This window comes from Orycteropus afer, unplaced genomic scaffold (assembly GCF_000298275.1).
Source record: "Orycteropus afer afer isolate SDZICR_OR568_19922 unplaced genomic scaffold, OryAfe1.0 scaffold00111, whole genome shotgun sequence".
NCBI lineage: Eukaryota > Metazoa > Chordata > Mammalia > Tubulidentata > Orycteropodidae > Orycteropus > Orycteropus afer.
Window position 1 is genome coordinate 510,612 of NW_006921698.1, and position 14,513 is coordinate 525,124.

Genomic DNA, 14,513 nt, shown 5'->3' on the forward strand with positions numbered 1-14,513 from the left:
CTGTTAAAATATGTACAAACACACACACAAAGGTACAAATGTCCCATTGCTTAAACCAAGCCTACTGCCATTGAGTTAATTCAGACTCATAGTGATCCCCATTAGGTTTCCAAGGCTATAAATCTTTAAGGAAGTAGATTGCCCTATCTTCCTCCCATGGAGCAGATGTTGGGTTTGAACTTTCTCGTTAGTAGAAGGTTCTACTAACCTGGTGACTGATCTTCTGGTTAGTAGCTAAACGTCTTACCCACTACGCCACCAGAGGTCCTGGCATAGAGGTTGTGAAATATTCTTACTAGAGATTTATGAACATTCTTTTAAAAAGAATCTAGATATGCACTAAATAAACAAAAAACTCACTGCTGTCGAGTCGTTTCCTACTCAGCAATCCTTCCTTGGGTTTCTGAGGCAGTATCACTGTGGAAGTAGATTGCCCAGTCTTCTTTCCAAGGAAGAAGAACACAGCAAAGAGATAACTATAGGGAGGACGTGGGAAGAGAGCTGTTACATTGTGGGACTGAAGTCAATGTCATGAAACAAAATGTGTAAGAACTGCTGTATGGAAAATGCATTTGCTCTGTAAACTTTCACTCAAATCATAATACGTATTAAAAAAAAAGAACCCAAGAAACAAAATCTAGAGATGCTTGTAATTTAACCTGTTTCATTTCATTTAATGGCTTCTGAGTTTCATCAGTACATTTTAAAATACACTAAAACAGTGGTTTTCAAACTTTAGCATACATAGCAATCACCTAGGAAAGATTATCTCACATAAGCCTCTGTGTCTGATGTCTGACAGTGGGTAAGGAATTTGCATTTGTTTAAGCTCCTTGCTATATTCTGATGCATGTAATCTTTAGACTATATTCCTCTTCTAGGAATAGGGGTGGGTACCTTAAGTGCTTCCAAGTAGAAGATGATTCATTTTACTTAATTTCCAACCACCAGATGTGGTGTCTTAAGACTCTGTTGACCTTTAGCTGACAAGATAATAACTCCTTTAATGAACATAAACATGAGGTTCTAGTAGTTCTTATTGAGGTAGTAATTATATTTAAAAAGTATAAAATACAGAGAATAAAGATTTCTAACATTTGCATAGTACTTTGTATTTTAAAAAGAACACTTCATCATGTATGTCCTATTTTCATTTCATCTTAAACAATGGAGTTGGTACAATAATTTTAGACAAATTAATTTTGTTGGTTTCTAATATGTCCCCAAATCTCAAGGAACACTACCAGCAATCAAACTGCTCTTATGTCACCTTAGAGCCTCATTTTGAAACCGAGGTAATATTTTTGGTTGAATAAAACATCTTTTAAAAAAGATGTTAACTTTTTAAAAAATAAACTCTCTATGCTAGATGGAGATTTTTTGCATCACAATTTGTGAAAAAGAGGTGGATTTGAAAAATCTGTCACTCCTGTGGTGTTGCACTCAATCTATCGAGAAAGTGCTATATGAAATGTCCAGACTTTGGTTAAACCTTTCTGCTGTGTAATATACATGTCTTCCCATCCCATCAAGTTAGCCTCTACTCCTCCCTCACATCACATCAAATGACATTTTGTCAGAGATCTGTGACCATTCTTTCTAAATTAAGTCACAGTCTTGTTCCTTTTAAAACACCCTATAAATTTTCCTTTGGTGCCTTCACTAAAATTGTTATTATATGATTTTATGTGGATATTTATTTAATGTCTGTATCCCTAGTAGACTGTGAGTTCCTCAAAGGCAGAGATTGTGTTTTATCAAGGCAGCTAAATCAAAACCCTAGACTTGTAGCCTGGCATAAAGAATCACCTAATACATATATGTTGAATGAGTGGATAGATGGATGGTAGAAAAACATCTGATTGGAAAAGGCCAGAGTGTTTCATATTGACAAACATCAAAGTATACCAGAACACTGTTTTTCTTATATAGAAGTGAGCAGTTAAGCTAGGACTAATTTTAAAAGAGCAATGTTGGGGAAGTGCCACTCAGTTCACTAAATTAATATAGGTAGAGAGAGTTTGAGACTACAAAGTTAGCTAGAAAAACGCTGATTGAGGAACACTAAGAGCATAAAAAAAATCCAGTTTATTTTAACTGTTTTCTACTCTACAAATGCCTCATGAATAGAATTGGTGCACTATAACTTTTGACATAGCCTGAAATACTGGAGACTCAGTGTGGATGGTGGGGATGGTGAATGGTGGGCGAAGGAATCTAGAGGTACATCAGTCAAGGCTTTATGACAAAAGAAGATTTCATGGGGAATTTGAAAAAAAAAACATAACACTGAAATCTATAGATAGCATTCTAATTACATTGAGGCAATTTATAAATCAAGGATAATTGATTCTTCTTCCAAAAGAGGAAGTATAATTATATGTAGGGTCTTAGTGATACTTAGTGTTACAATAATTACTTGATTGAAAAAAAGAATTGTGTATGAATTTGTACAAAGGGAAAAGGAAACTGAGTGAAAACATTTCTAATCTCTCTCAATACATCCGGGAAAGCAAATTTTAAGATCATAACATGAAAACCAAGGTCAGATGGGTGATACACATGGGAAAGCAAGTTAAAACCATGTAAATGGCATGCTTTATGATATCGTGGGGACGATGTACTATCTAGTACACTGCATAGAAACATTTCCATATTTTGGGATGCTTCTTTAAGGCAGGTAGTCACAGTCCTAACATGTTTTGGTTCTTTGGTATGTTGTTAGTTGCTGGAGAGTTGATTCTGATTCATGATGATCCCATATGTTACAGAGTAGAACTGCTCCATAGGGTTTCCTAGGCTGTAATCTTAATAGAAATGAGCCTTGTTGGTATGATGGTTAAACACTCGACTGCTAACTAAAAGATCAATGGTTAGAATCCACCAGCCACTGCATGGGAGAAAAATACCTGGTAGTCTGCTTCCACTGGAATCTCAATGGGGTAGTTCTGCTTTGTCATACAGTGTCAACATGAGTTGAAATTGCCTTGACAACATCTAACAGCCATCTTAATGGAAGCAAATCTCCAGGCTGTTCTTCAGTACTGCTGAGTGAGTTAGAACTGCCAATCTTTAGGTTAGCAGTTGAGCACAAATGATTTACACCACTCAGACTTTAGTTCTTTGGTGTATCCCTTACAAATATGACAGATGAAAACTTGCCAAGATAAAAAAGGTAGTTTTAATCTGTTCTGAAATCTGACTTTTTTCAATTGCCTTGTTGATAAGTAGATAATAGTGGACAGCTTTGAGCTTATTATTTAAAAATAAGGGCCTCCCTTCACTTGACCTCCAACTTCTGAATGATTCATGTTTACACATCAATGGGCAGTCTCTTGAGCTCAGTTATCCTGCTTTATCTGAGAGCACTATCTGAGAACACAGGAGATCTGCCAGCTGCTTTGAAAGCCTCAAGCACTGACTGCAACAGTGCCATTCACTCAAACCACTGAGCTTCAAGTTTTCGGATATTTAATATTAATTAATGTAAGTAAATGTTTTTAACATATTTCTACTCCGCATTTGAGTTGGGTAGTTAAAGGATCAGAATCTAGAGCTAAATTTTTCAAGTTAGGATGTCAGGTTGGTCACTTTGCATCCTAGGACTTGGGAAAGGGATTTACCTCTTGCCTAGTATTTCTTAAGTGTAAAATGGGGGTGGCAGTAGTGTTGTAGAAACACAATGGGTAAGCACCTACTGCTAACCAAAAGGTTGGCAGTTTGAAACAATGAGCCACTCCACTAACCATTTTCCTAAAGATTACAGTTTAGAAAACCCTATGAGGAGTTCTATTCTGACAAACAGGGTCACTATGAGGTAGAATCAACTGCAAAGCACACAACAACAACAGTAGTAGTACTGTAAGGAGCTCCTACTAACCAATAGTTTGAACTATTGGTTTGAACAACCCCAGGGACTTCTTAGAAGAAAGACCTGGTGATCTGCTCCTGTAAAAATTAAAACCAAGCCCATTGCCTTTGAGTAGATTGTGAGTCACGGGGACCCCGTACAAGAGAGTAAAACTTCCCCATAGAGTTTCCAAGGCTGTGATCTTTATGGAAGCAGACTGGCACATCTTCGTCTCGTGGAACATAGGGTGAGTCCAAACCACTGATCTTTAGGTTGGCAGCTGAGTGCTTAACCACTGTGCTGCTAGGGCTCCTCTGGAAAGATGGCAGCCTAGAAAACCCTATACAGCAGGTCTGCTCTGTCAGTGAGGTCACTATGAGTCCAAATTGATTGGACGGCACCTAACAACAACAGTAGTATTGTTATGAGTATTAACATGAGTTGATTATATATAAAATGCTTTCAAGAGTATCTGGTCCTAGTGAGCAATGTATAGGGGGTAACTGTTATTATCCTGTATTAGTAGTTACAGGTTATTCATGTATTATTGACTGAAGAAACTAAATAGAAAATTGATTTAAAAAACTATAACTTTGTAATATGTTACTCTAACATTTTGAAGTTATAGTTCACCAGGGGAAGAAAACCAACTTTCACTGATTTCTTCATTCTTTTTTTCTCTTGCTAGTCTTGAGTCTATCCTTCTCTTTGGATTTGCTTTTTGGGACAAGTCTCCACCATGAGCTGATATAATTTAGATTGTAATGTTTCTCTCAAAGGTGTTTCTTTTTTTTTCCCCCAGGTATTTTAAACACTTTTTTATAAATACAAATATATTAAACTTTTACAATTTAGAATCTGTTTAGGTGGATTCAAAATTTCTATCATTGTGAAATGTATCTTATATTTATAGGTGTGAAAAAACTAGAAATGAAGTTTTTAGAATCATAAATAAAATCTGGAGCCACTGCCTAAAGTTAAAATTTATTTATTTTTTTAGTCTGTTTCTCTTAAACTTTCTTTTGGGGTGATTTTATTTTCTCTTCACTAGTACATTTTATTGGATAAAATACTGTGGAAATTATTTTGTAACTTAAAGCAAACCTTTTAATCTATGCTAACTTGGAACATGTTACATCATAAACTCTAATTAATATTACACTCAACTCTTCTTTTATTTGAGTAACATCCCAAGTGAACTCTCCAAATACGCCTTTTTTCCTCCTGTTTTATTTACAGAGGTCAGTGTTCATAGATTCTGATCCAAGTATGTTATGCTTCATATCATTCTCTTTTTGTTTCTTTTTTCTTCTACAGTTTATTGCTTTTGCTTCTTTATTCTTCATCCTGGTTTCCATCACAACCTTTTGCCTGGAGACACATGAAGCTTTCAATATCGTTAGAAACAAGACAGAGCCAGTCATCAATGGCACAAGTGTTGTTCTACAGTATGAAATTGAAACGGATCCTGCCTTGACGTATGTAGAAGGAGTATGTGTGGTGTGGTTTACTTTTGAGTTTTTAGTCCGTATTGTTTTTTCCCCCAATAAACTTGAATTCATCAAAAATCTCTTGAATATCATTGACTTTGTGGCCATCCTACCTTTCTACTTAGAGGTGGGACTCAGTGGGCTCTCATCCAAAGCTGCTAAAGATGTGCTTGGCTTCCTCAGGGTGGTAAGGTTTGTGAGAATCCTGAGAATCTTCAAGCTCACCCGCCATTTTGTAGGCCTGAGGGTGCTTGGACACACTCTTCGAGCTAGCACTAACGAATTTTTGCTGCTGATAATCTTCCTGGCTCTAGGAGTTTTGATATTTGCTACTATGATCTACTATGCCGAGAGAGTAGGAGCTCAACCTAACGACCCTTCAGCCAGCGAGCACACACAATTCAAAAACATTCCCATTGGGTTCTGGTGGGCTGTAGTGACCATGACTACCCTGGGCTATGGGGATATGTACCCCCAAACGTGGTCAGGGATGCTGGTGGGAGCCCTGTGTGCTCTGGCTGGAGTGCTGACAATAGCCATGCCAGTGCCTGTGATTGTGAACAATTTCGGAATGTACTACTCCTTGGCAATGGCGAAGCAGAAGCTTCCAAGGAAAAGAAAGAAGCACATTCCTCCTGCCCCTCAGACAAGCTCACCTACCTTTTGCAAGACAGAATTAAATATGGTCTGCAATAGCACACAGAGTGACGTGTGTCTAGGGAAAGACAATCTACTTCTGGAACGTAACAGATCAGGTAAGGCACAATTTCAAATGCATGCTACTAAATACTTTATAGACCAGTATCTTAGGTGGAAAGGAGCTTTTCTTATTTTCTGCAACTGTTCCTGAGTTCTCAGCCCTATCCCTTCACAAAACATTTCTGAGTATGTCAGGCTTCTAGATGACTAGATTAAAGCATTTCTAAAGGAACTTCAAGTAGAAATCTGCATAGCTGGTCTATAGAGTTTTCCTGCTTTAGTGGGAATGCCCTTTGCTGATGGTACCAATGTTTTCTTTTGCCTGTTTGTCGCTTTTGTGCCAATGTTTTGTTCCCTGCACGATGTGTTGGTATGATATCGGCCATGTTCCACCCTTCATCCTCAAAATGTTGATCTCCATATTGTTTGGCTTGGTGTGTTTGTCTCAGTTTTACCTCTGCCACGTGGTGGTGTGCATCTCAGTATAATCCATAAGAAGCAATTATTTAAGAAGAGTAGATGTTTTCATTGCAAAGGCCTGAAGACCAAAGAGGTGACATGGGAGATAGTCCTTTTAGTAACAAAGCTCTTGCCTAGTAATATTCTGGAGAATTGGCTAAATTTTCATATTCTTAACTTAGGTTGAGCATCTCAATACAATCCCTTTGGTGAAACAAGATACCATATAATATAATTAACCCATTAGTTAGGGTACAGAGGATCCGTTTTGGGTAATAAATAGAAAGTTATTCCTCTATGGATTTTCTTTTTTATGCACTATACACTGGCCTTTGCTCATCCCAGAGCTGAATTTTTGGTGATTTACTGCCTGAGAGTAGGAGAATCACTGGACCCTTCCACTATCATAGATAATCTAGAGCTCATTGCCTGTAAATTGGTATTTAGTTTGCCAAAATGTAGTCAGATGACAGATAGTGTCACCTCTAGTCTGTCATATCTAGTACAGAGGAAATATTTTGTAGACTAAACAATTTAATTAGTTTTTAGTCTAGCATGAAAATTTCAGGCATGTACATTCCCTAGAACTTAGATATATTTAATTTTTTGGTAGAAAAATAACTTATGACAATCATAAGTGAATAGTTTCTCACAATCAGATATAACACAAATTAAACAAACAAAAAAGACAAGTGATATTTTTATAGGTCTCTGCTTAGCTTCCAGAAGTTTTTTTGGGTAAATGGGAAAAAAAAAAAAAAAAAAAGCACTGGCTCGACTGCTGTTTAAAACTTTTATTCATAGCCCTCACGGTCATGTAGTAGATTGTTCTGCAAAGTCTTTCAAATACATATCTGGAAACTATTATGCCAAGAATATCGTTAAGAAAGATGGAGTTTAGTTGGTACTGCTGCTCTCATCAGAAGATCTGTTCTTATGGAAAAGTATACACTTTTTCAAAAGAAAATCATTGCTATAACATGCTAGTATCTAGGAGAATGATACTGCAAGAGTCTTTGACTAGCATACAGAAGTAAATAATTTTTCAAAGGCATTTAGAAAAGTTAATCTTGATCCATTGTTAAGCTCAAATATTTTTAGCATAAAATCTGAGTCCTGACATGAAGTTTGTGTGTTTTGAGAATATTTTTATTAAGATTTTTGAGAGAAAAAATTAGTTTCAGAGAATAATGAAAAGCATGTGCTGTTATAGAACTATAAACACTTACAAAAGAGTTTATTCTTAAATATGGTCCAATTTTTAAGATTCCTATTCACACTAATGAGATAGCATGTGAAAATAGTAAAATTTATTTCTCAAAAATTAAATATCTTGTTGGAGTTCATGTTAGTTTTATTTAGCATACTTATGTTGAGATCATATTAGTTTTTGTGTAAACCAATTTCCTATTAGGTAAATCTAAAATGGAATTAAAGTGTCTCAAAGCAGAGTTCTCTGTTCTCTTTTTTCACCTGTATTTCCATTTGGCTCCATGCAAATTTTTATGATGAGTGATGAAATTCTTTCTCTTTTCTTATCGTGATGTGATTATTGTGTTTTGTATATGGCGTGACTGGACTACAAGCATTCAGTGTAAACTCTTTGTACTGTCTCATTTCCTCATTCATCACTGTCTGTCCATGGGCATGGTGCTGTGACCAGTGTTATCAGGTGACGACAGTACAGGAAGTGAGCCGCCATTATCACCCCCAGAACAGCTCCCCATCAGACGCTCTAGTACCAGAGACAAAAACAGAAGAGGGGAGACATGTTTCCTACTGACGACAGGTGATTACACGTGTGCTTCTGATGGAGGGATCAGGAAAGGTAGGCATGCATTTAATCATATTATCACAGGTGACTTAGCAGTTGGAGTAATCTAAAATGCTCATTCATCGTTTTCCAGGAGAGACTGCAAGTAGTGCTCCTTTCCTTCATCCGTGGCATCTTCTCACATTATAAACATTCTTAAATATATATCATAACGACATATTTGATTTTATATTTAAAAGACATTTCATCTTTCTTTATCACATCATTTGTTTGTGTTTGTTTTCATTTTAGTTTGCCATATATTTGTGGGCAGAATTGTAATGAGATGTTTAAAAATGAAATCACCATCCATTCATTTTAATATAATGTACTCAGAAGTCTTTGAAGATTATCTTTTCCCCCCATAACTGTTAAAACTCTAATAATCACTAATTGGCTGTATGTGTATATTTGACAAGTAATTGATTATTATAAAGCAATTGTAAGTTTTTTTTTTTTTTTTTTCCCCAAAGCACAGGTTAAACGCACTTCAATTAAATTTCTTATTCAGTACTTGACCAGTTTTTGCCAGTGGTTTGTCTGAGTATCATAAGGTTTGCATAGTTACAAGGTTCTCATTCATACAGAGCAGTCTATCTAATCACTTGAAAGACTGTTTATGTTCTAGAAAATTAGAATGTCTCTTCAGGACCAATAATAATAATTTTATGTTTATTACTTTTTTTTTTTCAATAGAGCCTATGTAGTGCATTGCAATAGAAAGACTCCATAAATATTTGCTGATTGAATATGTTTTGTTGGCAGGCATCTCTGAGGAATATAACAGAATGTAATAAAACACTGATCTTCACTCCACCATGTAGTACCTTTATCCACTCAAATGTAGATGGTGCCACCACTGTCTATTACTATTTACTGACTTTTTTTTTTTTTTTCTTTGGGTAAACGCTTTCAAACCTCAGGACAATTATACTTCTCCTTTGCCTCACTTAAATAAAAAAAAGAGAGAGAAAGATTTTGTGATACTTATAATCCATCTTTGTCGACATGCTGGCATGCACTTCGATTATCTCCTGCTTTGACAATTCCAGTTGTTTTATTGTCATGGTTATTTTCCCTCTGTTTATTAACAGAATATGAAATGAATTATACTCATTTCTTATAGTAATTGACTACATTTTAATGAAAAACTACTCGAAAACTTTCATACTAGTGCAACTTCATTTTAATTAATGCTGATTCGTTATTCTTTATGGTTTCTCCCTATTGGATTCTCTACATTAAAAGCCTAAAGTATTTGTTCTGTGATGCCCTCTTTCTTTAAAATATCTCATTACCCATGTTGTACTCCACCTTCATTACTTTGCATCACTTTGTATTGTTTTTGTCCATGACTTTGATTTCCAAAAGAGACAAAATTTCTTCTTTTCTTTATGTGTAATATTTTAAATACTTCTCCATTTCAATTAGTTCCATTCTCTGCATGTATTCCTTGCACTAAAATATATTTACAATCATCTGAATGAGTTTATTTTACTGTTTACTACTTTACCTTTAAATATTATGTGTTGATAGAAATGTTTTTAAAATTATTTTGTGAAGATAATAAACCCTATCTTAGTACTTGAGTAAAATATATGTACATGCATTAATTGATGATGATGATGATACTTGAAGCTCATACAGAACATGTACTCTTCTAAGTGCATTGCATATCTTAACTCACTATATATGTGTATATACATGTACTTATGTATGTGGTTAAATTTACATACACTTCTGACCTTCATTCAATAATGTATCATAAAATATTTATACCAAGGTTATGTGTTTAAAGACCTGGTTAAACGTTTTCTTCCATGTTACACAATGTTGTGAATTTTTAAACTTCCAAAGGAAATCACACATGAGAAGAGGCTTTGCAAATTATAAAGCACTATGTTAATACATGGGAGCTCTGGTGGCGTAGTGCCTAAGGCATTTGACTGATAACCAGAAGGCTTGTGGTTCAAACCCACCAGCCACTCCTGTGGAGGAAGGTTGGGCAATCTACTTCTATAGTAATACCACCTTGGAAACCCAAGAAGGGGTCGTTATGAGTCAGATCCCACTAGATGGCAGTGAGCTTGGTTTTTGGGTTTATGTTAATATATATGGAGCACTGCTAGTGCAGTGCCTAAGGCATTTGACTGCTAACCAGAGGGTTGGTGGTTCAAAAACACCAACCATTCCATGGACTGAAGATGATGCAATGTACTTCGGTAAAGATTTACTCCCTTGAAAACCCAATGGGTTGCTATGAGTCAGAATCGACTTGATGATAGTGGGCTTTTTGTTTGTTTTGTTTGTTGTTGTTGTATATTAATATATAGTTTTACTGTAAGATTGGAAAGTTTTATGAGCAAAGCAATTAATAAGATATTTAGTTTGCATGGACCATTTATTCATGGAATCTTATTGTACAAATGCAAACTCTCTTTATTAGTGAGGATATTTTTGAAATTTCATCCATGAGGTTTTTATTCTTTGCCACATCTTACCATAAATAATTTCTTTTCCATTGTTGCTTAATTCTTTTGCAGCTATGTGTTTATTTATCAATCCTAGTAACATTTCTGGGTAACTTCCTTTAAATATTTTAGTGTGTTATCTTGTCACATCTATCAGGAATCCATTAATTTCTTCTCCTGTTTCCTTTTCTGTAGATTATAGATTTCTCTGTAATTCTGGTTCAGATGTTTATTTCCTGTATAACCCCTTCTTTCATTTTTCAAGTTTGTCTTCACTGATTTGACTTCATAGTTCTGAATATTCTCCCATATATGAATGAAAATAATCTTAATGGATTGCCATTGAATTATTTTACTACCATGAAACATGAATGTAGTGTGACATATTTTAAGAAAACTTCAGGATTCCCTAAAAAATGAATTCCCATCTCTTGGAATACATGTTTTTATGTACACAGTATTATAAAAGCATATCATATAAATAAAACTTAATCACGAATAAGCAGTTTTAATGAGCACATACTGTTAGTAACTGTATATCATCTATGCCATATATTTAGATGTGAGTGCAAACTAGGTTCATTATTATTTATTCTCATGAATTATATTTTTAGCCATTCTGGTACAAGTTTGTTAAAGCAAAATTTTATCAAATTTCCTAATCAGAAAAAAGCCAGAGGAATACATGTATATAAATAACTAAACATTTTACTAATTAAAAACCTATTTCTAAATTGGAAGGGAAATTTTTTTCAAACGGACACTAAAATTGTAGTTATTAAAAATTACACAGCCTACTTACAGAATGGATATTATTTATGTACAAATTTTAATTTGGAATTTAGAATGGCAAGCAAGATTAACATATTACTTGTACAATTAATATAAAACTTTCAAACCTTTCTAGAAATCCTGTATGGACTAGAAGTTGTGGGTGACAAAGACGTATGCTTTTATAATGATGATTTATAGGTATTAACAACCCATTCGGTTCATGCATATTCACCAGTTTGCCTTTGATAAAACTAATCAATTTTTATAGTCTAGTTTACATTTTTAAGTTACATAGCCATCTTCCACTGTATGGGATAAATTCTTCTTTAAATCTCCCCTAGTTTTATTTTCAGTCAATTTAGAGAAATAATAACTAACCCCACAAGAAACATATAAGGCACCTGAAACTTTTTGTTAATTATTTAAGACATTCTCCCATGAATGATTCCATCATCCCTTATCTTGTTGTTGTTGTTCTGTGCCCTGCAGTCAGACCCAACTCATAGTGACCCCTCCTTGGGTTTCCGAAGCAGTATCACTATGGAAGTAGATTGCTCCATCTTCCTTCCGAGGAGTGGCTGGTGGGTTTGAACCACCAATCTTCTAGTTAGCAGTCAAGTGCCTTAGGCACTATGCTACCAGAGCTCCCAATCATCTATTATAGGAGAATAAAGTATATACCACCTCCTATGTTTTATAGCTCAGAATACTAACAAGACAGTTCTTTAATTAGCAGAGATTATGTTCTGGAGAATTTTATCATAATTAATAGGTGGCATAAATTGCCATCTACAAAATTTCAAAGAAGACAACTAGTCTGCTAACAGTTTATATGTGTGTGTGTGTGGAGATGGATGTTCATCGTAGCCATTCTGTTACTAGGTCCTTTTAGACACCAAGACAGACATGGGTTGTAATAATAGCTCTATATCATATAAAATTGGACTGGAGGATGTGGTTCAGAACCAAAGACTAAATGAACTTAATACTTTTCTCTCTTTAATTTATCTTATCTCTTTAATAATAACCCTTACAGACAGGGTTTACCACAAAGAAAAAGAAGGAGAAAACATTTGATTTTGTGTGATCTCCAGGTAAAGAGATTCCAAGAAAAATCAAAGACAGAGACGAAAGTCTATGTGAGAGCAGATCAGATATGAAGACAATGGCTCTTCCCCAGAGTAAAATATAGAATAAAGTTCTTGTACTTCATAAATTAAATAATCAGATAAATCACTTCTCCTCTTGTAGTGAAAGGACTAGAAAAAACAATAATTTCCTCTCAGAAGTTCCATGAAAAGAAAAAGCTATAGAAAAAGTAGTTGAGAGGAAAGATCCATTTTATATCTTACACTGTTTTCGAGCACTCTGAAGGCTAAACAAGGTCCAAGGAGTATTCCATACAGTGTACTAAATGTTCATGGGAATTGCATTTACTAGCTCAGGTTCCATTACCCAAAATGAAAACACTTCTTCAGTGCAGCTGTCAGAATATAACCATTTATTTTCAAAGCTATGTAATGTGACTATTTTTCCAGTCAATAGTTGCCCTGGTTTAAGATAGTTTGACTTCTAGCTATAACCTAGTGCCTCCTCCTTATTTAGCTTCCTTCTAAAATTTTCTAATGAAAAAATAGTGAAATACATAAATCCTTTCAAAGGTAATCTTCCCCTGTGTTGCTTAAAAAGCTAAGGAAAAGCATGGGGCTAAATTTTACAAGGAAGATTTTTTAAATCTATAAGTGCATAACTATCATGAATGAAAGATTAGAATGCAAGATAATACATACCAAAGGTGATTATGACCAATTACTGAGTGGCAGGCCTGGGGAGTGTGAGGTAAAAACATCATGTAATCAGGTTTTATTTCACTGAAATTATGACTCAATTATATTTCATTCATTTTTTCCCCTTTACTTTTAAATTCAAGGAATTAGACATGGACATTCCATTGTACATCAACTGGATAAGGGCATCATATGCCATTATTTAAGAATCATCCTTTTGACCCTGTGGAGGTAGAAGATTACAAATGCTGGAAAAAGTGTTCGCCACTTAAAATTAATTAAGTACTGTTGATTGGCTCAGTAAATAACAAAAAATTAAAAGACAAAATATAGCCCACTTTATTTCTTATATATTTCAGGAAAATATTCTGAAATTTAAAATCCTTAGGGAAATGTCTATCTTACTTACACTGCTTTGCCTTATTTTTAAAAGAGCTTTGGTATCCTATATGCCAAAATTAAATTGACACTAATGATGATCTGGAAAATAATAGAGTTTGAAGCATAGGACCTATAGTTTAATCTTTTGTGGATGGCAGCAACAGTGAGCTTTGTATTTTTAGTTATATATTGCTTCAGTAATGAATTTTAAACAAATTCTTTGATTTCAAAAATAACCCTTCGATTACGCTGAATGGTATTGTTTGTTTTTGTCTGTTTTCTGGTTGAATTCAACTGATGTCTGTGCATTTTTTCATGAAAGGATATGAGAAATCCCGAAGCTTAAACAACATAGCGGGCTTGGCAGGCAATGCTCTGAGGCTGTCTCCAGTAACATCACCTTACAACTCTCCTTGTCCTCTGAGGCGCTCTCGATCTCCCATCCCGTCTATCTTGTAAACCAAACTGCATCAGTCAGCTAAATTGTATCAGTACAGATACTGTTTACCCCATAATGGAATTAAGTAAAAGTAGCGTTACTCCAGGCTCTAACAATAGAGTATAAATCCTGCATGATACTACTATTTGAAGTCAGAAATGCTACTTGGGTAGATAACGAATCTTATCCTGGCTTCAAAGATTATTTAAAGTAGTGCTACTCCTTCTCCGTATTAATTGCCCTGATTTTTCGCAATAAAATGATAGTATTGATATTGGCCAGTACACTAATCCATAAACGTATCTTCAGGGAGATATATATTTAAAACAATGTGCTTCCAAATGCCAACC

At 34.9% G+C, this 14,513-nt stretch overlaps 1 protein-coding gene across 1 annotated transcript in view; it reads left to right on the forward strand.

Annotated features, from left to right (window-relative positions):
* Positions 1–14,183, forward strand: part of KCNC2 (potassium voltage-gated channel subfamily C member 2) — a 294,627-nt gene extending 280,444 nt beyond the window's left edge. The window contains exons 2-4 of the mRNA XM_007943661.2: positions 5,168–6,095; positions 8,162–8,326; positions 14,047–14,183. Coding sequence (XP_007941852.1) covers positions 5,168–6,095; positions 8,162–8,326; positions 14,047–14,183 — 1,230 coding nt within the window. The remainder of the gene's footprint in view (positions 1–5,167; positions 6,096–8,161; positions 8,327–14,046) is intronic.
* The last annotated feature ends 330 nt before the right edge of the window (positions 14,184–14,513 follow it).